The 24,577-nt window shown below is 37.0% G+C and overlaps 1 protein-coding gene across 31 annotated transcripts in view; it reads left to right on the top strand.

Annotated features, from left to right (window-relative positions):
- The window catches only part of PPIG (peptidylprolyl isomerase G), a 53,351-nt gene that overhangs the window by 27,045 nt on the left and 1,729 nt on the right, over window positions 1-24,577 (top strand). For 30 of the 31 annotated variants that reach the window (XM_024243098.3, XM_054549471.2, XM_054549463.2 and 27 more), the window contains 5 exons: window positions 3,005-3,034; window positions 3,126-3,265; window positions 19,335-19,548; window positions 20,320-20,487; window positions 21,717-21,804. In XM_024243098.3, the coding sequence (XP_024098866.1) occupies window positions 3,005-3,034; window positions 3,126-3,265; window positions 19,335-19,548; window positions 20,320-20,487; window positions 21,717-21,804 (640 nt within the window). Of the gene's footprint in view, window positions 1-2,942; window positions 3,035-3,125; window positions 3,266-19,334; window positions 19,549-20,319; window positions 20,488-21,716; window positions 21,805-24,577 lie in introns of all 31 variants that reach the window. The other variant, XM_054549473.2, reaches the window with a different exon arrangement.

The following is a 24,577-nucleotide window of genomic DNA, read 5'->3' on the forward strand; positions in this document are numbered from 1 at the left end:
GGTTTTCAAACTGCTCCAGTGAACATTGTTGTGCCTATCATTTGATGCAGTTTTAATATTTAAGAAGTTTACTTAATGAACTATTTACACATTTTTAAGCCTTTTCACATATATTGTTACGTTGATTTTCAAAAGGAAAGGATAGTTTACTGTAGCACCAGTAGTATGTAAATGCTAATTTCACCACATTCTCAACAGAGTATTATAATTTATTTTCCTCTTTTAAATAAAATCTTTCCTGTGCTAACCAAAACTCCTATGTTAAGTTCATATAATCCTTCATATATATATATATTCTCAGCATCTTCCTTCTAAATGTTTGTTACTCCTTATATCTTCCTATTTCATAGGTAACCCTTCTTCTGTGTTCTGTTTTTTAAAGGAAGTAACTTCAATTTTTAGAGAGCTTCAGTCTTAAAAAATTTTTTTTTGTACTATAACATATAGAAGATTTGCCGTTTTAACCATTTGTAAGTGTATAATTCAGTCTTGTTTATAGCTATTTATTTATTTATTTATTTATTTGAGACAGAGTCTTGCTCTGTTGCCCAAGCTAGAGTGCAGTGGCACAATCATAGCTCACTGCGGCCTCAAACTCAGGCTCAAGTGATCCTACCGCCTCAGCCTTCCAAAGTGCTGGGATTATAGGTGTGAGCCGCTGGGCCTAGTGAATCGTGTATTCACAGTGTTGTACAACCATCACCACTATTTCCAGAATTGTTTCATTGTTGCAGAGACTCTGCACCATTTCCCCTTTCCCCCAGTCCCTGGTAACCTCTATGAATTTGCCTGTTCAGGATATTTTATTTAAGTGGAATCCCACAATTTTTGTCCTTTTGTATCTGGCTTGTTTCACTTAAAAATGTTTCCAAGGTTTATTTATATTGTAACATGTATCAGAACTCCATTTTTATTTATTTATTTATTTATTTATTTTTTTTTTTGAGACAGTCTTGCTCTGTTGCCCAGCCTGGAGTGCAGTGGCGGAATCTCGGTTCACTGCAAGCTCCACCTCCCGGGTTCGCGCCATTCTCCTGCCTCAGCCTCCCGAGTAGCTGAGACTACAGGCGCCCGTCACCATGCCTGGCTAATTTTTGTATTTTTAGTAGAGACGGGGTTTCACCGTGTTAGCCAGGATGGTCTCGATCTCCTGACCCCGTGATCTGCCCGCCTTGGCCTCCCAAAGTGCTGGGATTACAGGCATGAGCCACTGCACCCGGCATGAAGTCCATTTTTTTTTATGGCTGTGTGATATTCCACTATATGTATATACCACATTTTTTGATTCATCTGTTAGTGGACATTTGACTTGTTTTCACATTTTGGCTATTGTGAATACTGCTGCAGTAAGCATTGGCATTTGAGTTTCTTTTTTTAGTTCTTTTAAATATATACCCTAGGAGTGAATTGGTGGGTTATATGGTAATACTCTGTTTAGCTGTTTGAGGAACTTCCATACTGTTTTCCATAGTGGTTGCACCATTCTACATTCCCATTAGCAATGTACAGGAGTTATTATTTTTCCACATCCTTGCCCAGCACACTTATTTGCCACACTGTGTGTATCTGTAAATTACCATGAAAGCACCACAAGCTGTAATTTTTTAATTTTGGGATTACAAATAAGTTTTAGTGAGCAGGCAGACTTGCAAATAAAGTTATCAGTGAAGTGAGGATCAACTATATCTGAATGCAAATCGTATATATGCATTATGACTGTAACATGTTATATGAATACACATAGTGTACACGTAGGTTTTTACATTTCTAGGTGATTTTAGTGAGTTGAAGTGAGCATAGTGTTACAATGAGGAAACAATAGCAGGTCATTAATTTTATAATTAGGTAAACCTAAAAATTCAGCTATATGTTATAATTTTTTCGGTAGTATTGTACATGCTTTCACCAAAGATTAGCATAAATTATGCTCCTTTTTTCAAATTTCTAATAGCTTTTTGATAAGGTTTTTTAAAAATAAAAAATCTTATAAAATGCTAATCTTTAATTTTCATACCAGTGTTTTTAGTATGTATTCAAGTAGCAACCTTTTTACCTACATAGCTTTAAGGTTGATGGTGGGGGGAGGGATTTTTAAAAAATAATTTTATTTGCCAAAAAATGCTTATTTTAATTTTTTTCCCAACTCCTAATCCAGATCTCTTGCAGCTAATTAAAAAACTTGTAAACTCTCAGCGGGGCAGTAACTCATACTTGTAATCCCAGCACTTTGAAAGGTCAAAGTGGGAGGATCGCTTGAACCCAGGTTTGAGACCAGCCTGGGCAACATAGTGAGACCTGTCTCTACAAAAAATACAAAAATTAGCCAGGCATGCTGGCATGCACCTATAGTCCCAGCTACTCGGGATGCTGAGGCAGGAGGATAGCTTGAGCCCAGAATGTTGAGGATGCAGTGAACCAAGGTTGTGCCAGTGCACTGCAGCCTGGACAACAGCGTGAGACCCTGTCTCTAAATCAAAAAAATAAAAACAAAAAAAACTTGTAAACACGATATGAACCATTTCTGTTCAAGTCCAACAGTATATGTCTGAGGACCATAAGAATATAGCCCGTGCTTAACTGTTTAAAATGTTAAGATTGAAAAGCATTATTGTTAAACTCAAACACTGGTGGAATTGTTTCATAAATTTTGATATGTCTACATGTAGAACATTATACAATTATGACTATTCAGTAAGAACTCAAGTGCAAGAAACATGAATGGATAGAAATAACACCGAAATGTCTATTTTAGTTACATAAAAGTTTTCAGCAGTAAGTAGGTATTGCTTTTATAATTAGAACAAGTTTGATAAATACATTATGTGGAAAGCATTTTGCCTTCTGTTCTACTTAAGATTGAGGTAATATGATTATATTAAGATAGCAGTTGATGTCTTTGTTTTCAACTGTTTCCAATACAGTTATTTTCTTTTTCTTTTTAGAGATGCTAACTTTGTTTTTCTCTGACTTTGTTTTTATTCTTCTATCTGATGACTTCCAAAAGAACAACGAAACCAACTCCTCATTTAGATGGGTAAAGATTATTTTATTTATTTTACAACCTGTTTTAAATTAACCTTGAAATAAGAAGCTTTTATTTAATAATTTTTTACTTGACACTTTAGGCATCATGTTGTTTTTGGACAAGTAATCTCTGGTCAAGAAGTTGTAAGAGAGATTGAAAACCAGAAAACAGATGCAGCTAGCAAACCGTTTGCGGAGGTACGGATACTCAGTTGTGGAGAGCTGATTCCCAAATCTAAAGGTAAAAATGAAATACATATTTCTGAGAATACTTACACATACAAAATAAGCAGAGACACTGTAAATAGTTGACATGAAATTCATACTCAAGCTGATAGAAAAATGAGGTTTTTGTTTTAAAAATGTATTTCTTTGCTTTTATTTTTTACTTTTTTAAGTTGACAAAACTTGTGTATACTTACTGTGAACAATATGATGTTTTGAAGTACGTATATGTTGTGGAATGGCTAAATTGAGCTAAGTAACATTTATTGCCTCACATAATTACCCCTTTTTGTGGTGAGAAGAATGCTTAAAATCTTAGTGGTTTTGTTTGTTTGTTTGTTTGTTTGTTTTGAGACAGAGTCTCACTCTGTCACCCAGGCTGGAGTGCAATGCCATGATCTTGGCTCACTGCAACCTCCATCTCCCGGGCTGAAGCAATTCTCCTGCCTTAGCCTCCCAAGTAGCTGGGACTACAAGCGCCCACCACCACACCCAGCTAACTTTTGTATTTTTGGTGGAGATGGGGTTTCACCATATTGGCCAGGCTGGTCTCGAACTCCTGACCTTGTGATTCGCCTGCCTCGGCCTCCCAAAGTGCTGGGATTACAGATGTTAGCCACTGCACCTGGCCAGTGATTTTCAAGAATACAGTACGTTGTTACTAGCTATAGTCATCATGTTTTACAGTAGAATTCTTGAACTCATTCCTCTGAGCTAACTGAAATTTTATATCCTTTACCAACATTTGTCCAACACATTTCCTTCTCTAATCCCATGGGAACCACCATTCTTCTCTCTACTTCTGTGACTTCAACGTTTTTAGATTCCATATGTAAGTGAGATCATATGGTATTTGTCCTTTTGTGCCTGGCTTATTTCATATAACATAACTTCCTCTGGGTTCATCCATGTTGCTCCAGATGACAGGCTGAATAGTATTCCATTGTGTATATAAGCCACATTTTTAAAAAATCCGTTCATCTATTGGTGGAAACAGGTCGATTCAGTATCTTAGCTATTGTGAATAATGCAGCAGTGAACATGAGAGTGCAGGTATCTCCTCAACACACTTAACTCATTTCCTTTGGATATATACCCAGTAGTGGGATTTCTGGATCATACGGAAGTTCTATTTTTAATTTTATTTTTATTATTATACTTTAAGTTCTGAGATACATGTGCAGAACATGCCGGTTTATTACATAGGTATGTACGTGCCATGGTGATTTGCCGAACCCATCAGCCCGTCATCTACATTAGGTATTTCTCCTAATGCTATCCCTCCCCTAGATCCCCCCACCTGCAGACAGACCCCGGTGTGTGATGTTCCTCTCTGTGTGTACATGTGTTCTCATTGTTCAACTTCCACTTTTGAGTGAGAACATGCAGTGTTTGGTTTTCTGTTCCTGTGTTAGTTTGCTGAGAATGATGGTTTCCAGCTTAATCCATGTCCCCGAAAAGGACATGAACTCATCCTTTTTTATGGCTGCATAGTATTCCATGGTGTATATGTGCCACATTTTCTTTATCCTGTCTATCATTGATGGGCATATGGGTTGGTTCCAAGTCTTTGCTATTTTGAATAGTGCTGCAGTAAACATATGTGTGCATGTGTCTTTATAGAAGAATGATTTATAATCTTTTGGGTATATACCTAGTAATGGGATTGCTGTGCCAAATGGTATTTCTGGTTCTAGATCCTTGAGGAATCGCCACACTGTCTTCCACAATGGTTGAACTAATTTACACTCCCACCAACAGTATAACAGTGTTCCTATTTCTCCACATCCTCTCCGGCATCTGTTGTTTCCTGACTTTTTAATCGCCATTCTAACTGGCGTGAGATGGTATCTCATTGTGGTTTTGATTTGCTTTTCTCTAATGACCAGTGATGATGAGCTTTTTTCTTTTCATGTTTGTTGGCCACATAAATGTCTTCTTTTGAGAAGTGTCTGTTCGTATCCTTTGCCCACTTTTTGATGGGGTGGTTTGTTTTTCTCTTGTAAATTTGTTTAAGTTCTTTGTGGATTCTGGATATTAGCCCTTTGTCAGATGGATAGATAGCAAAAATGTTCTCCCATTCTATAGGTTGCCTGTTCACTCTGATGATAGTTTCTTTTGCTGTGCAGAAGCTCTTTAGTTTAATTAAATCCCATTTGTCAATTTTGGCTTTTGTTGCCATTGTTTTTGGTGTTTTAGTGATGAAGTCTTTGCCCATGCCTATGTCCTGAATGGTATTGCCTAGGTTTTCTTCTAGGGTTTTTATGGTTTTAGGTCTTATGTTTAAGTCTTTAATCTATCTCTTGAGTTAATTTTTGTATTAATTTTTGTATAAGGTATAAGGAAGGGGTCCAGTTTCAGTTTTCTGCATATGTCTAGCCAGTTTTCCCAACACCATTTACTAAATAGGAATCCTTTCCCTATTTCTTGTTTTTGTCAAAGATCAGATGGTTGTAGATGTGTGGCGTTATTTCTGAGGCCTCTGTTCTGTTCCATTGGTCTATATATCCATTTTGGTACCAGTACCATGCTGTTTTGGTTACTGTAGCCTTGTAGTATAGTTTGAAGTCAGGTAGCGTGATGCCTCCAACTTTGTTCCTTTTCCTTAGGATTGTCTTGGCTATACAGGCTGTTTTTTGGTTCCATATGAAATTTAAAGCAGTTTTTTTCTGATTCTGTGAAGAAAGTCAATTGTAGCTTGATGGAGATAGCATTGAATCTATAAATTACTTTGGGCAGTATGGCCATTTTTACGATATTGATTCTTCCTATCCATGAGCATGGAACGTTTTTCCATTTGTGTCCTCTCTTATTTCCTTGAGCAGTGGTTTGTAGTTCTCCTTGAAGAGGTCCTTCACATCCCATGTAAGTTGTGTTCCTAGGTATTTTATTCTCTTTGTAGCAATTGAGAATGGGAGTTCACTCATGATTTGACTCTCTGTCTGTTATTGGTGTATAGGAATGCTTGTGATTTTTGCACATTGATTTTGTATCCGGAGACTTTGCTGAAGTTGCTTATCAGCTTAAGGAGATTTTGGGCTGAGACGATGGGGTTTTCTAAATATACAATCATGTCATCTGCAAACAGAGAAAATTTGACTTTCTCTCTTCCTATGTGAATACCCTTTATTTCTTTCTCTTGCCTGATTGCCCTGGCCAGAACTTTCAATACTACGTTGAATAGAAGAGGTGAGAGAGAGCATCCTTGTCTTGTGCCACTTTTCAAAGGGAACGCTTCCAGCTTTTGTCCATTCAGTATGTATTAGCTGTGGGTTTGTCATAAATAGTTCTTATTATTTTGAGATGTGTTTCCTCAATACCTAGTTTATTGAGAGTTTTTAGCATGAAGAGCTGTTGAATTTTATCGAAGGCCTTTTCCGCATCTATTGAGATAATCATGTGGTTTTGGTCACTGGTTCTGTTTATGTGATAGATTATGTTTATTGATTTATGTATGTTGAACCATTCTTGCATCCCAGAGGTGAAGCCGACTTAATCGTGGTAGATAAGCTTTCTGATGTGCTGCTGGATTCTATTTGCCAGTATTTTATTGAGGATTTTCCCATCGATGTTCATCAGGGATATTGGCCTGAAATTTTCTTTTTTTGTTGTGTCTCTGCCAGGCTTTGGTATCAGGATGATGCTGGCCTCATAAAATGAGTTAGGGAGGAGTCCCCCTTTTTCTTTTGTTTGGAATAGTTTCAGAAGGAATGGTACCAGCTCCTCTTTGTACCTCTGGTAGAATTCGGCTGTAAATCCATCTGGTCCTGGGCTTTTTTTGGTTGGTAGTCTATTAATTACTGCCTCAATTTCAGCACTCGTTATTGGTCTATTCAGGGATTTGACTTCTTCCTGGTTTAGTCTTGGAGGGTGTGTGTGTCTAGGAATTTATCCATTTCTTCTAGATTTTCTAGTGTATTTGTGTAGAGGTGTTTATAGTATTCTCTGATGGTAGTCTGTATTTCTGTGGGATCAGTGGTGATTTCCCCTTTATCATTTTTTATTGTGTCTATTTGATTCTTTTCTCTTTTCTTCATCTGGCTAGCAGACATCTAGCCAGAATCTATTTTGTTAATCTTTTCAAAAAACCAGCTCCTGGATTCATTGATTTTTTTTTTTTTTTTTTGAGGGGTTTTTTGTTTCTCTTATTTCCTTCGGTTCTGTTCTGATCTTAGGTATTTCTCGTCTTCTGCTAGCTTCTGCTAGCTTTTGAAGTTTGTTTGCTCTTGCTTCTCTAGTTCTTTTAATTGTGATGTTAGGGTGTCAATTTTAGATCTTCCCTGCTTTCTCTTGTGGGCATTTAGTGCTATAAATTTCCCTCGAAACACTACTTTAGCTGTGTCCCAGAGATTCTGGTATGTTGTGTCTTTGTTCTCATTGGTTTGAAAGAACTTATATAATAATTTCGTTATTTACCCAGTAGTCATTTAGGAGCAGGTTGTTCGATTTCCATGTAATTGTGTGGTTTTGAGTGAGTTTCTTAATCTTGAGTTCCAGTTTGATTGCACTGTGGTCTGAGAGACTGACTATTAGGATTTCCCTTCTTTTGCACTTGCTGAGGAGTGTTTTACTTCCAATTATGTGGTCAATTTTAGAATAAGTGCAATGTGGTGCTGAGAAGAATGTATATTCTGTTGATTTGGGGTGGAGAGTTCTGTAAATGTCTATTGGGTCCACTTGGACCAGAGCTGAGTTGAAGTCCTGAATATCCTTGCTAATTTTCTGTCTCGTTGATCTGTCTAATATTGACAGTGGGGTGTTAAAGTCTCCCACTATTATTGTGTGGGAGTCTAAGTCTCTTTGTAGGTCTCTAAGAACTTGCTTGATGAATCTGGGTGCTCCTGTATTGGTGCATATATATTTAGGATAGTTAGCTCTTCTTATTGCATTGATCCCTTTACCATTATGTAATGCCCTCTTTCTATTTTTTTATTTTTTGAGGAGACTTCATTTGGTTTTCTAATAATGGCTGTACTGGTTTACATTCCCACCAACAGTTTACAAGAGTGTCCTTTTCTTCACATCCTCTCTCTTGTTTTCTTTTTCTTTTTTTTATAATAGCCATTGTAACAGGTGTGAAGTGCCATCTCAATGTAGTTTTAATTTGCATTCCTTTGATGTATAGTGACATTGAGCATTTTTGCCATATACCTGTTGGCCATTTGTATGTCTTCGTTTGAGAAATATCTCTTCAGGTTCTTTTCCCATTTTTAAATCAGGTTTTCTTGCTGATGAGTTGTTTGCATTCCTTATATATTTTGGATATTAACCCATTGTCAGATGTATGGTTTGCAGATATTTTCTCCCATTCCAGAGGTTGTATCTTCACTCTGTTGATTGTTTCTTTGGCTGTGCGGAACCCTGTTAGTTTGATGTAATCCCATTTGTCTATTTTTGCTTTTTGTTGCCTGTGGTTTTGGGGTCATATCCAGAAAAATCATTGCCCAAACCAATGTCATGGAGCTTTTTCCATGTGTTTTCTTTTAGTGGTTTTACAGTTGCAAGTCTTATGTTTAAGTCATTGAACCATTTTTAGTTGATTTTTATATGCATTATAAGGGTCTGATTTTACTTTTTTTACATGTGGATATCTAGTTGTTCCGACACTGTTTATGGAAGAGACTGTCCTTTCCCCATTGTGTATTCTTGGCAATTTTGTTTTTTTAACTGTTTTATCCTACTTCTCATTTTCTTCATTTACCATGAAGTCAGTTAACTTTTTCTGATTATTAATTTGCAATAATTTGCCCTTTTGCTTCCACTGAGGTTTTTTTGTTGTTGTTTTTTGTTTGTTTTTTAACTGTAGTTGTCTAAATAACCTAGTAAATAAATACTCTAGAGGAAGAGACTCTGGGGCTAGGTGGCAATTCAAGAGAGGAAGATAGATTAGGAAACTTTAAGGGAATAAATTATTTTTTCTTTAAGCACTACTTAGATTCAGAAGCATCCTACATGTTTGAGAAACTTCTTTTATTTAGACCAGACCATTTGATGCTAACATGACTAATTTGATATATTGTCTGAAATGGTAAGAACTTTAAATATTTTAAGTCTTTATATTTGAAATATGTGGCTGATACTATTTTATTACAGATAATGGGCTTGACATTCTAAAAATAATGGAGTGAGATTACCTTCAAACCTGTATAGAAAGCAGTAAAACCTTAAACTGACTCTGTTCTTACTAATCTAGGGAATAATAATATCAGTAATTAGTTTCTTAGAGTTAGCACATGTGAGAGTCATCTATAATGCTTTCTGATTCTCACAGTAACTCTGTAGTATTACATATCCCTATTTTACAGACAAAGATAGTCAAGAAGATTGAGTTCTTTACTGTGTCAGGAAAAGAGACCTCAAACCCAAGTTCGAGAATTAGAGCTTTTTCTGTTATATGTTACTGACTCATTAAAGTTTAAATGTCCTTAAAATTTCTTAAGAATTGCCCTAAGTAAATCATTCTCATCTCACCTTTTAGGTACACTGATTTCCTCTATAATATTTAGAAACAGGTACATTTTGTTTTGTTTTAATTTTAAAACACCCGAGATGGGCATAGAGAAGGCAAAATGATTATTTAAAAAAATTTTTTTTGTCTGCATTCCATTTTGAGTCTGCTAATTTTATTTTCTTCCATGTGATGTCAAATAAATATTTGCAGGTAAATTATTGCAATAAATTATTGCAGTTGTATGCTTCAGCTCATGGGATTTCTTGATGTATATGAGACTGGCTATCCTTATTTACAAACAACAGGTGTAATGTATGCCTTTTTTCTTGAAGATTCAGTAAAAAACAAGATGTTGAGAATCTTTGAGTAGTATTCTACAAGTGCAATTAATTACATTAAAAAATACTAAAAAAAAAAAAAATCTGGACTGATGTTTGTTACTCTAAACCCTTAACGTACTGATGTTTAAACTTTAGAGTGTTTCTAATACAGTAGGAGTATTTTAGGTTAAGGCATTATTCTTCCCAAGTCATCCAGAAAATCTCATCATTTATTCTCTACTTGACAACTAATTTTTTTTTTTTTTTTTTTTTTTTAATATTTTAGTCTTTTAGGACACTTGTGTTAGGATCTGTTGCCTCGCTTATAAAAGTTAAGTGGCCAGGCACGGTGGCTGACACCTGTAATCCCAGCACTTTGTGAGACTGAAGCAGGAGGATCGATTGAGCCCAGGAGTTTCAGACCAGCCTGGGCAACATTGTGGGACTCTTCTCTACCAAAAAAAAAAAAAAAAATTTTTTTTTTTTAAATTAACCGTCTGTAGTCCCTGCTACTTGGGAGACTCAGGCAGGAGGATTACTTGAGCCCAGGAGTTCGAAGCTGTAGCCTGGGTGACATAACAAGGCCCCATCTCTAAAAAATATATAAATAAATAAAGTTAAGGATGCTGCGTGGTTTATATATTCAGAAAGAGATTGAGGTAATAAAAGAGTTTTTGGCCAGGCGCTGGCTTACGCCTGTAATCCCAACACCTTGGGAGGCCGAGGTGGGACGGATCACTTGAAGTCAGGAGGTCGAGACCAGCCTGGCCAACATGGTGAAACCCTGTCTGTACTAAAAATACAAAAAAAAAAGTTTGCATTTTAAACCATAAATAGTAATCATAGACTCTCTAATAAATTTGTTGTAAAGATTCTTTTGGTACTAAAAGGGCAGTACTTGAATATTTGCCTAAAGGAGGAAGTAAATGAATGTAGCTCTTTATATATTACTTACATCTTTATAATGTATTGTCATCTGAAGAAATAAATGATGGTTTTGCCCATGCCATTGGGGCCAGGAAGTTGTGCCAAAAGTTGATGTAACATCCAACTGTATGTCCCTCAAACTCATGCTAACCTAGCATACCTTGCCCTTATCAGTTTCAGCAATCTGAGATTTGGCCCTTTATTAATATGTATCTGCCCAGGAGTTTCTAAAAGGTCAGATTTGTTTTGAGCCATACTTCCAATGGCTACTCTGTTCTGGATCACCACACTGTGAAAAGAGGAAAAGATCTTTAGTTTGAAAACACACACTTGGGCCCCTGTTATTCCATAATCCTTCAGTTACCATTCAGAACATTGGTCAGAGTGGATTTTGTCATGCATTTTATATATAAGCAGAGCTGTGTCTTACATCCACTTAGTAAGTTTGATGGCCTCCTTAAAATAATTAATTGGGAACAGTCAAAAAGCGTTGTAACACTGTGATATTTATCATCATTATATTTAAAACCTTGTGTGAGAGATTTACACCTGTTTTTTTAACTTCCTGAAAGAAAACAAAAAGACTTCTGAAGAAATCTGACAGTCTTGGTCCATCTATATATGGTCTTGGTGAGTCTGGGCAATCAATCTTCCTGGGCCTTTCTCTCTTTGCAATTTTGAGATTGGAGATCCTTCTTTTTGTGACTATTTGAGTGTGCCAGAGAAAATTCAAAGTCAAGGAGAAAAACCTTCCAGCAGATGCAGAGATGGAACACTGGAAGCTAATAAAAGCTGCATCCCCTGTAGAGGCTCAGCAAAGGGCTGTCAGAAGTCAGAGTGGAGGATAGAACACAGACCAGTACCTTGATTAAGATATTTCCTAGTTTTTCAGGAGCTCACGTGACCTCAGATCATGCTGTTCTCTTCAGAGTTCACTGCAGTTGTTAACCCATTTATGCCGGAGGTTGCAAGTTTTTTGTGTGAAAAATCAGATCTTGGCAATGACCTTGAGAAGTAGGATATACATAACTCCCACAAGCTTAGCGTACCAATAATGAAACTAAGAGATGAGAGGATTGCTATGTTACGTAGTACACAGAAACACAAGAACAGAGTTGTGGCAACATGGCGGTAAGTAGTTGTGTAAGAAGAAATGGCAGGAGGCAGATTGCCTGGCAATACAGAACAAATAGCACAATAGAGGAAGCAACTGGTGAATCTTGTACTCAGGAGACAAGTGAAGAGGAACGCTAGAGATTCATTTCTGTGGTGACAGGGTCCCATTTCGGTGTCCTTATTCTGAAGGTAATTTTGGCACTTTTATTGGAAAATAGTGAGATACTAAACTTAGAAACAGTTTAGGAGATGCGACCCATAATGTGAAATGAAATTGTCTAAAGACCATTTTAGGAATACTTCTGTTCTTTATTTCAAATCTTATTTTGATGGTGATTTCAGAATTTCCTTCATTTTCAAGATTTCAAGTGAAATTTATTGGTGTAAAATCTGTGGGTCTCAAATAAAAAACAAAGCATTTTCTTCCCTTATGTTTTTACAAATAAAATATTCTGGAGTTATTTCTGGTTTTGTTTTGTTTTTTTGAGACAGTGTCTTGCTCTGTTGCCAGGCTGGAGTGCAGTGGTGCAGTCATAGTTCACTGCAACCTCGAACTCCTGGGTTCAGTCAATCCCGTCACCTCAGCCTTCCAAATAGCTGGGACTACAGGTGTGCATTGCCACACCTGGCTAATTTTTATATTTTTGGTGGAGACAAGGTCTCGCTATGTTGCCCAGGCGGGTCTCAAATTCCTGGTTCAAGCGATCCTTCTAACTCGACCTCCCAAAGTGCTGGGATTACAGGTATGAGCTATGGAATTTGGTTTTTAACCTTAATATTATACTAGTAAGTTAAATGACTAATTGATAAGGTTACATCACACCATACCCCCAAGTAAAGGTCAGTGAAGAAGTTTGGGAAATCATTCTACTTAATAATAAGCAAACTGCATAATCTAAACTAATTAACCAGAAATGGCCCAAGTTGAAAGTGTTAATTACTCTTTGTAATTCCTTTTCATCCACTATGATTCTTAACTTGCATTGTGGTTTTTGCTTTTAGTGCTATTTCATTTTACCTTAAGGATACTTACATGCTTGTAAAAGAAACGCTGAAATCAATTTTGTGTAAGTAGTTAGGAAGTAGGGTTTTGTTTGTTTGTTTGTTTGTTTTTGAGATGGAGTCTCGCTCTGTTGCCCAGGCTGGAGTGCAGTGGTGCGTTCTTGGCTCACTGCAAGCTCCACCTCCCTGGTTCACGCGATTCTCCTGCCTCAGCCTCCCAAGTAGCTAGGACTACAGGCGCCTGCCACCACACCCGGCTAATTTCTTTTTGTATTTTTAGTAGAGATGGGGTTTCACCATGTTAGCCAGGATGGTCTCGATCTTCTGACCTCATGATCCGCCCACCTCGGCCTCCCAGAGTGCTGGGATTACAGGCATGAGCCACCGCGCCCAGCCAGAAGTAGGTTTTTTGAAGAGTCAGCTGAAAACAACTGTTGCCGTATTTGGAATTTAAAATTTTAATTTGAAAATATTATAATTGAGAAATTATTGTATATATTTATGGTATACAGCGTGATGTTATGATGCATGTATACAATGCAGAATGATTAAATCAAGCTATTTAACATAGCTGTCACCTCAAATACTATTTTTGTGGTCAGAAATTTGAAATTTATTATCCCAGGAATTTTGAAATGTACAATACATTATTATTAACTGTTCTCACCGTGCTATGAAAATAGATCTCAACAAACTTATTCTTCCTGTCTTAACTGAAACTTTGTACCCTAATTTTAAAAATTTAATACATTTATTTGGTTCGAAATTTAGAAAGTATAAAAGGATAATCTGTGAAAATCTCTTTCCATGAGTTTCCATTCTCACATTTTGTACATTATTCCACGTGTGTGTGAATGTTGATCACGCAGAATGAATTTCCTAGAAATGGAATTGCCAGTTTACAGAGGTCGTGCATTTGTAATTTGGTAGACACTGCTACCAGAATATAAGAGGATAAGTTGCCCTACACCCTGTATAAAACTAGATATTATTATAAACTCTCTCACCTTTGCCAGCCTAATGGATTTTTTTTTAATAAATGCTAGTTTCAATTAGCATTTCTCTGAGGAGTGTGATGTTAGTGTCTCCTTAAGAGTTATTTATGTTTCTTTTTATATGAACCGATTGTTGATTCCTTTACCCCCCATTATTTACCATTCTTTTGTTCTTCCTTTCTGAAGTTCAAGCCTCCTCCTGCTATTTCCTTTGTCTTTGGAGAACTTCCTTTAACCAATTTTTTTTTTTAAGGTTAGGTCTAGTGGTGACAAATTATTCTAGTTTTTTGAAAATGTCTTTATTTCATCAGGGTTTAGGGGATGGTTTCAGGATGAAACTGTTCCACCTCAGATCATCAGGCATAAGCGTTTAATAAGGAGTGCTCAGCCTAGATCCCTGGTATGCACAGTTCACAATAGGGTTTGTGCTTCTCTGAAAATCTAATGCTGTCACTGATCTGACAGGAGGTGGAGCTCCAGTGGTAAGGCTTGCTTGCCTGCCACTCACCTTCTGCTGTGTCACCTGGTTCCTAACAGGCCACAGATCAGTACCAGGGACCATGGCTCTTCATCTCCATGTTCTGACATTACGTTGACTATGTATATCGGTATACTGTTCAGTTAAATAATACTTGTGACTTTGAGAAGGATACAGTTTCAATCATATTCTCAATATGCCTTATTCATATTTTAAAATTTAGGTTAACACATTCTGAAACTCAAGCCACAGTCTTACAGAATCAATATTGATACTGTGATATCTCCCAAATTTTTGCCTTTTTACCGTTCTGTCCTTTAATACCATCTCTTTCTCAATTATTTTCTCTCTTTTTTTTCTGAGCAGACTTATACAAAAAGGAACGTAAATTAAATTTGCCAAATATCAAAAGAGAGGAACTTTTTATTTTTTATTTTTTTGGAACGGAGTCTCAGTCTGTGTCCCAGGCTGGAGTGCAGTGACGCAATCTCAGCTCACTGCAGTCTCCGCCTCCCGGTTCAAGAGATTCTCTGCCTCAGCCTCCTGAGTAGCTGGGATTACAGGTACTCTCTACCATACTCAGCTAATTTTTATATTTTTAGTAGAGACAGGGGTTCACCATGTGGGCCAGGCTGGTCTCGAACTCCTGACTTTAGGTGTTCTGCCTGCTTTGGCCTTCCAAAGTGCTGGGATTATAGGCGTGAGCTACCACTCTCCACTGAACTTTTTTAATCTTAGAGCTTTTTTATTTGTTAAATCGGGATGGAGTCTCTGTTGCCCAGGCTGGAGTGCAGTGGTGCAATCTTGGCTCACTGCAACTTCTGCCTCCTAGGTTCAAGTGATTCTCGTGCCTCAGCCTTCCGAGTAGCTGGAACTACAGGCGCCCATCACCATACCTGGTTAACTTTTGTATCTCTAGTAGAGGCGGGGTTTCACCATGTTGGCCAGGCTGGTCTCTAACTCCTGGCTTCAAGTGATCTGCCTGCTTTGGTGTCCCAAAGTGCTAGGATTACAGGTGTGAGCCACCACCATGCCTGGCCTATTTTCCTCTTATAGTTAATGTTTTCTGATTCTCGGGCAGATTATATTCCTATAAAAACAGTTATAAATCTCTTTCTGGCCTTCCATTTCATTTGTTTACTTTGAGGAGGAGTCTCGCTTTGTCTCCCAGGCTGGATTGCAGTGGTTCAGTCTTGGCTTACTGCAATCTCCACCTTCGGGGTTCGAGTGATTCTCGTACTTCAGCCTCCCTAGTAGCTGAAATTACGCGTGTGCACCACCACACCTGGCTAATTTTTGTATTTTTAGTAGAGACAGTTTTGCCATGTTGGCCAGGCTGATCTCGAACTCCTGACCTCAACTGATCCACCAGCCTTGGCCTCCCAAAATGATGGGATTACAGGCATGAGCCACTGCACCCGGACTTTTCATTTTATCATGTTATCTTGCTTCACTAGAGTGTTTTCTTCAAAAGTGAGATGTAAATTAAATAATTGTTTATGAAATGTATTTAATACACTTGGTAAGTGGGCTTGCTGTTGTGTGGTATGGTTTTTTGTTGTTGTTGTTGTTTTGGAGACAGGTTCTCACTCTGTTCCCCAGGCTAGAATGCAGTGGTGCAATCATGGCTCACTGCAGCCTCGACCTTCCAGGCTCAAGTGATTCTCCCTGCTCAGCCTCCCAAAGTGCTGGGATTACAGGCGTGAGAAGCCATGCCCCTAGCCAGTGGGCTTGCTTTTTTTTTTTTTTTTTTTTAAATTTCAAACACTAAATGGGCTTGCTTTTAAAGTAAATCAACTGTGATGTATTTCTCATAGGAGAGAATCTCAGTGCAAAATAAATAGAAATCAGACTGGTGATTAAAGCTTTGTTAATTGTGGGGTAAAGAGTTACCATATTTTAACAAGTATATTTTGTGTTTAAGTGTAGTATTTTTATTTTGCTTGCACAATTTTATGTTTTTATTTCATTATGAATTTATTTTCTTTGTTAGATTTCCTTAAAATTTGATATTTTCCCCCTGCATATCCCTCAGGTTTATTAGTTTAGCATATATAAGTAGATTTTTCAGGTTATATATTTTTTCATACCCATTCTGTCTCACCAGCAGCATAGATATTGGATTCAGGTTAACAGTTGGGCTCATGAGACAAAATTAGCTTCACCAGGCACTAAGGTTACTTACCCTTAAGAAAGGATATAGGGCAGGAAACAGCATGGCTGGTACATCAACAGCATAGAGGCGCTCTCATGATTTCCAGGCACAGCTTGGTATATCCCAAACATCTCACACTTGATAATGTACATGTTCCTTAGAAACACAACTGGGTAAGGAAGGATTATCTTAGTTCAGTGAAGCCATTACATCTACGGTCTCTTCAGCTTTTATACCTTATTCCCATTCTCAAGTGCAGCAACATCTCATCAGTACTGGAAAAGCAGTCTGCACAGTGAACCAGAAGTCCTTGGTCAAGTACAAGTAACTTCAGCCAGATTTTCATGTATCTTGGGTTTAGTATATTCCTATAAATTATCAGTTACAAATTTCAAGGACGATTCAGGCACAGCAGCACATGTGCCTGTAGTCCTAGCTACTCAGGAGGCTGAGAGAAAGAGGATTACTTGAGCCCAGGAGTTTGAGGCCAGCCTGTGCAACATAGCAAGACCCCATCTTCATAAATAAACAAGGCTAGGCATGGTAGCCCACACCTGTAATCCCAACACTTACAGAGGTTGAGGCAGGAGGATCCCTTGAGCCCAGGAGTTCGAGACTAGCCTAGGCAACATGGGGAGAACTTGTCTCTACAAAAATAAAAATTAAAAAAATTAGCAGGGCATGGTGGCATACACCTGTGTTCCCAGTTACTCAGGAGGCTGAGACAGAAGTATCACTTGAGCCCGGAAGGTCAAGACTGCAGTGAGCTATGGCCTGCACTCTAGCCCGGGCAACAGAGCAAGACCCTGTCTCCAAAAAAAAAAAAAAAAAAATATGGCAAGGATAAATTTGCCAAATATCAAATCTTCAGATGTTCCTGAGGCTAAGGTGGGGCTAAAGGAAAGGTCACAAATCAGCTGTTAACCCTTTCACCTAAGGTTCTGTAACCAAACAGCCAACAGATAATCCAAAGATACATTTTGTTTTCCTTGACTTTTTATTATGGAACATTAATTTATACACAAGTGAATAAAATAATATAACAAACACTTTTTCTTTACCTAGCTTTAGGAGTTTATTTATGGCCAATCTTGTTTTACCCACCACTAGCTACTTTTCCCTTTCCTATTATTTTGAAACAAATTCCAGGCATAATATTTTATCAATAAATGTTATTTCTAAAAGATGATTCTTAAAAACAATACCATAATGATACACACATACACATTCCTAAATATAAAAAATCCTGACAGTGTTCAGATTGTAATTGTTTCATTAATGTTAATTAATGTTTTGCTGTGTGAATCAATCCAAATAAAGTTCAGACATTGAAATTGGTCTTGTAAGTTGTGTTTTGTTTTTTAATAAATTCTCTCACCATCTTGTTTTATGTTTCCTTGAAATGTATTTCTCAAAAAAGGTAGGTCATTTGTCATGTAGCATTTTCTATAATTGAACATACTGGATTTTACTAATTGAGTCCTTACTATGTTATGTAATGTTGAGCAGATGCAGTTGTGACTTGAAGAAATTCCTTTTAATGAAAACAGGAGTCACACAGGACAAGTTGTCTCTGTGTTTTGCAGCAGCCATGGGTTATCAGTGCCTCAGAAGAAGTTGTAAAACAATGATATTTTAACACTATAATTTCTTTTTCATTTATTCCTGGAATGCTTCTGACAGAGCTATTTCCCTTCATCTATTTCATTAGCCAGTGGTGCAGTTTGTACCAGAAAGGCAGGATAAATGCTTTATACTTAATGAGTATCACTGTGAACTAATGTATTTCTAATATAATCTGATATATCTCAATTTATTGTAGTTCTCATCTATATATCAATATTGTCCAACTTTGGCCCCGGTTAGCCTCCTCAAATCCACCATGATTTGAATGAGTATACCTTTAGATGGGTCAGGCTCCTCCCAATTTGTAGTATCTTCTTCTGATTCTTGTTATGTTACACCTTCTAGCTTCACTTATTTGTATTAATTGACTGATCCTTTAAACTCTGAGTATTTTTTACCCTTTTTAAAGTTACTGCTTCCTTAACTGAAAGAAAATTTCAATTTAAAATGACTTTTTGTAGAGTCCCCAAAACATTCTATTCATCATGGGCAATTGACTTCTCTCTGTTATGAGTCTCCTCTTGAGCTAAATTTCTTAATTATTAGAAGACTGCTTGGGCATTGAAATATAAGCCCATGCCAATGAAATCCATTTCTTATCTCTCCATGTTTCTGTACAGCAGTTTTTCTGCTATTTCCCTGTACTAGTTCTGCCAATCTTGATAATAAGAGGGAAAGTGGAAAACTACAAGATTAGAACATGGGACTCTTCATTGTTATTCTGTGCTTTTAAAAAAATTTCTTATTCAGCTGTTTGTTAACATTAGTTTAGCATTTTAGACTCACCTATTTTTTAAAGTTCTTTTGATTAATAGATAAAACTTTGACCAATGAATTCTGGAGATCTGGACTCTAATCCTGAGTCTTGACTCCTTTCCTGTACTTTCCAGTTCACATAGCTGGATGATCTAAGTGCTAAATACTGAACTTAGTGAGAATCTGCAGAAAATTTAAATCTCCTTCCACAAAGTTTGTCTAAAAATTGTTGATCAAAACCTTTTTGTTTTTATTAAAGTTAAGAAAGAAGAAAAGAAAAGGCATAAATCATCATCATCTTCCTCCTCCTCATCTAGTGACTCAGATAGCTCAAGTGATTCTCAGTCCTCTTCTGATTCCTCTGATTCTGAAAGTGCTTCTGAAGAGAAATCAAAGAAAAGAAAAAAGAAACATCGGAAAAATTCCCGAAAACACAAGAAAGAAAAGAAGAAGCGAAAGAAAAGCAAGAAGAGGTCTTAATTTTACTTTTCTAATGCTAGCTTTATATTCTGATTTCCTTTTTGTAAATCTGTTAGGATTTTGAGTCAATTATATGAAACTGTTAAAATAGTGAGAAATATAGCATGGAGCGTAAGACTTTTGATATTCCACAGTCTACAGATTAAATTTTGGGTACGTTCATTTTCTTTTGAAACCTATCAGTTCACTTCTTTGTGTACTCAATGAAATGATGGCTTTGGTGTTACAGATTTGTGTGTTTTATAGGAGGATTATGGGATTTATGAAAATTGCAGAAAACCACCAATTGTTTTTCCTATTTTCAGTAGCAGTCCCCTTTGCTCTTATGATAGCATAAGGGTAGAAAGCAGATAATGTCAGTGTATTTTACTTTCTTTTCCATTTTGTTTGAAATAATCTGTGTTTGTACTAAAACTTGTCTTCATCTGCCTATGCCTCAAATGCAATTAATTTCTTTACCCATGTTTTAAAGTATTTTAAATTTATCAGAGTGCATTGCTCACATAGTTTGATATTTTTTATCCATTTTGTAGGAAAATATTTTTTGAGAGTGTGATAATCGAAACGTTTTGTTTTGTTTGTTTTTTGATTGGTTAGTTGGTTTGTCAGAGGAATAGAAGATTTTTCCCATGCGATCACATCTTTGGTAAGGACAGGATGTTTATATTATAGTGATATAAAGGAAAGAAATACCAACAATTGGATACTTCTGTAAGGACATAATAACCAACTGTAACTTGTTTTGTGTGTTTCTGTCTGTTAAGTGCATCTAGTGAGAGTGAAGCTGAAAATCTTGAAGCACAACCCCAGTCTACTGTCCGTCCAGAAGAGATCCCTCCTATACCTGAAAATAGATTCCTAATGAGAAAAAGTCCTCCTAAAGCTGATGAGAAGGAAAGGAAAAACAGAGAGAGAGAAAGAGAAAGAGAGTGGTATGTGAATGTGTATATTTTGTCTTACATGGTTTACCATAGAACTTTTCTTTTTAAAAAGTTATTTATTTTAAACAAGATTTAATTGGTGACCTTGTCCCAAGATTGAAATCTTTTTTATAAAATGTTCTTCCGCAAAGTTCTTTTTTGCTAACCACATAACTAGAAAGGGAAATTGACTTAAATTACATGTAGATTCGGAAGTAAAGTTACACATAATAAACACTAATACAAAAAAGAGATGTTAAGCAGCATTTCAAGCCAATAACAAGATACTGTTTAACCAGTAAAACAAGATAGTGTGTTATAGTGTTATTTGTGTACATTAAACTCTTAAGCAAGTAAGAACCTTGGTTTTTAAGTTTGTCTAATAGGAAAAACTGCTGTTTTCCTTACTTGGTTTATAACATTGTAATAAAAATTGATGTCATGTTCAAATCCTGAAGTTTACTACATAAATCTACATTATTAATATCTGTAATGCTAATGGTTCTTTATCAGTCATTTTAATAACTATGTCCAGGCTGGGCGCAGTGGCTCACGCCTGTAATCCCAGCACTTTGGGAGGCTGAGGTGGGCAGATCACAAGGTCAGGAGATGAAGACCATCCTGGCTAACACGGTGAAACCCCGTCTCTAACAAAAAATTAGCCGGGTGTGGTAGCGGGCGCCTGTAGTCCCAGCTACTCAGGAGGCTGAGGCAGGAGAATGGCATAAGTAAACCTGGGAGGCGGAGCTTGCAGTGAGCTGAGATCGCGGCACTGCACTCCAGCCTGGGTGACAGGGTGAGACTCTGTCTCAAAAATAATAATAATAATAATAATAATAATAATAATAACTATGTCCAAAAGTAGAAAAAAGAATATTGAAATCTTTCTCTTAGTTATGATCAGAAATACATTGTCATAATACAAGTAATAAAATTCTTGGCCAGGCATAGTGGCTCACACCTATAATCCCAGCACTTTGGGAGGCCAAGGTGGGCAGATCACTTGAGCCACCATGCCCAGCTAATTTTTTGTATTTTTAGTAGAGACGGGGTTTTACTGTGTTAGCCAGGATGGTCTCGATCTCCTGACCTCATGATCCGCCCACCTCGGCCTCCCAAAGTGCTGGGATTACAGGCATGAGCCAACGTGCCTGGCCCAGATTCATTTTTACTAAAGTAACATGTCTGGCTAACAAAAGTTTTTTAAAAAATGTGTTAACTTTCTCTTTGCTTCCTTCTAGTAATCCACCTAACTCCCAGCCTGCTTCGTACCAGAGACGACTTTTAGTTACTAGATCTGGCAGGAAAATTAAAGGAAGAGGACCAAGGGTAGGTGATTCTTTCCCCAGAGATCTTCACAATATTGCATTTGTCTTCCTTAAATAATTTTAGGGTGTTTCTTAAATATTATTTTAATGTGCAAGTAACTAAAATTTAGGGGAGATGCAGGCATTGAATTGTATATTTTCTTTCTTAAGCAGATTCTGTATGTTGGTACTTCCCAACAGAAAATCCATGAGATATGAATAGATTTTACGTTTACATGGTATAAAACGGGATCGAGGTCTTTCTTGTCTCCCTTGTTACTTTGCAATCACTGTATCTATTCTTGTTAAAAATAAATAAAAATTAACCTTATTCTTGTATTTTATTCTTTTTTTATTTACTAGAGTGTCCTCATCAGAATTTAAATATCTTGAGCTTTCAAAACTTTATAGAAACTTGGCTACACTTTTCTGTCTTATGTCTTCACTTCCTACTTATTCCTCAAGCGTTTTAGTTGTCTTCCACTAACATTGTTCTGCTGAAAACAGCACTTGATACGTAATTAGCTCCATGTCACAAATTTCAGTGGATTCTTTTCAGTCTTCTCTTACTTAATCTTGCTCCTTGTAATATTCTTTCCACTTTTTTTTTTTTTTTTTTGAGATGGAGTCTCAGTCTGTTGCCCAGACTGGAGTGCAGTGGCATGATCTCGGCTCACTGCAACCTCTACCTCCCAGGTTCAAGCAGTCCTCCTGCCTCAGCTCCCCCTAGTAGCTGGGATTACAGGTACATGCCACCATGCCCGGCTCATTTTTGTATTTTTAGTAGATACGGGGTTTCACCATGTTGGCCAGGCTGGTCTCAAAACTGCTGACCTCAGATGATCCACCTGCCTGAGACAGGGTCTCACTTTTCACCCAGGCTGGAGTGCAGTGGTACAATTAAGAATCACTGCAGCCTCAACCTTCCAGTCTCAAGCAGTCCTCCCACCTCTACCTCCCAAATAGCTGGGACTACAGGTGTGCACCACCACATCTGGCTAATTTTTGTATTTTTTTGTAAAAATGGGGTTTCGTCATGTTGCCCAGACTGGTCTTGAACTCCTGAGCTCAAGCAATCTGCCTGCCTCAGCCTCCCAAAGTCCTAGAATTACAGGCATGAGCCACCGTGTCCAGCCATTTACCTAACCTTTAAATACTGTAGTACCTCAGGGTTCCCATTCAACTCTTCTCACACTGCATATACTTCTTGAGCAATCTCATGACTCCCATGGCTGGTAACTGTCAAATTTTTATCTGCATGTTTCAGCTCCAAAGACTCAATTTGACTAATGAGTACCTCAAACTTGGCTTTTACAAAGTTGAGCACAAGCTCTTCTTCTTGAAATCTGAACCTTGTTTAGGTTACTGATTTTAGTGACTGGCACCACCACCTGTGCAGTTCCTTCCCAAGAATAATCTGATTCTCCCCTTTCGGTTTATACCTTAACTGTGCAAGTAACTTAACTATGGTAAGATACATGAATATATCTTACCCATCACCGAATACTGTCATTTCTGCCTCCTAAATATTCAGAAATTCATGTGTTTCAAGCTTTACCCCTGCCATGTTAATTCAACTCCATCATATTGTCTGAGCTGTAAATTTTGATAGTTCTGAATTTTTTTTAATCTCAGTACCTCTTTCATGTTAAAAAATACTGAGGACCCAAAAGAACTTTTGTTGGTGTGGGTTATATCTATCAATATTTACTCTTTTAGGAATTAGTACTGAGAAATACTTAAAACATAAGAATATATAAGCACACATTCCATTAGCTGTGAAAGTAATGATATCAAAACATGTAAACTGAATAACACTATTGTATGATAATGAAATAATGAAAATGGAAAAGGCAAATATTGTGATATTATTATGAAAATAGTTTTGACCCCGAGTCTTTAGATCCTAGATCCCACTTTGAGATTCACTGTCTAATCTTTTTTTTAAAATAGTAGCCAGAATTGTCATTTAAAAATGAAAGTCTGATTTTTGTGCCACTCCTTTACCATTGATCTTAGGGTAAATCCAAAATAACTACGATGGCCTATGACACTTCACAAAACCTAGTCCTTGCTTACCTCATCATTGTTACATAGTACTACTTTCCCTTGCAATTTTTAGCTTTGGCCATATTTGGTCTGTCTTCTCATCATTTCTAAAGCATGCTATGTTTCTTCTTAACTCAGAACCTACCTGTCAGCATCTTTTCCCTTTTCCTTTTATACCCATTCTATTGTAGCTGCATGTATGTTTAACATATGTAATTATATGTTCATTCACATGCTCTCCAAGTCCTGTAGAATGTAAGTTCCAGGAAAGCACACTCATATATCTTGGCTCACTAATGTTCTCTCAGTATGTAGTAGAGTGTTTGGTCATCCTAAGGGTTGAATAAGTGAACATCTACACATTTACTCTGTTTTCCCCACAATATGAGAAATATGTGCTTTGAAACATTAAGTATATATAACATTTAGATTGGAACTTGGCAACTTATAAGTTGCTCTAGCATTACTTGGATAGGACTCTTCCATGGAGAAGACATGTATGGCTAGCGGCTAAAGTTTTTGTGATTAATGTTTCTTGGAATTTGCAACATGACAACTTAAGTTTCTCTGCCTCGTTGATTTCCTACATGAAAATTGGGAAATTTTAGTAATTTTCAGGGTATAGAAATATCAGACGTTTTATTTTAACCTAGAAACATATACTTTTAAGCTACTGTTGTAATGCTTTTTATATATTTTTTTATTTTGTACCCCTTACTACCTCCTGACCCTCACCCCAGTACTTC

The sequence above is a fragment of the Pongo abelii genome, chromosome 11 (genome assembly GCF_028885655.2).
Source record: "Pongo abelii isolate AG06213 chromosome 11, NHGRI_mPonAbe1-v2.0_pri, whole genome shotgun sequence".
NCBI classification, from domain to species: domain Eukaryota; kingdom Metazoa; phylum Chordata; class Mammalia; order Primates; family Hominidae; genus Pongo; species Pongo abelii.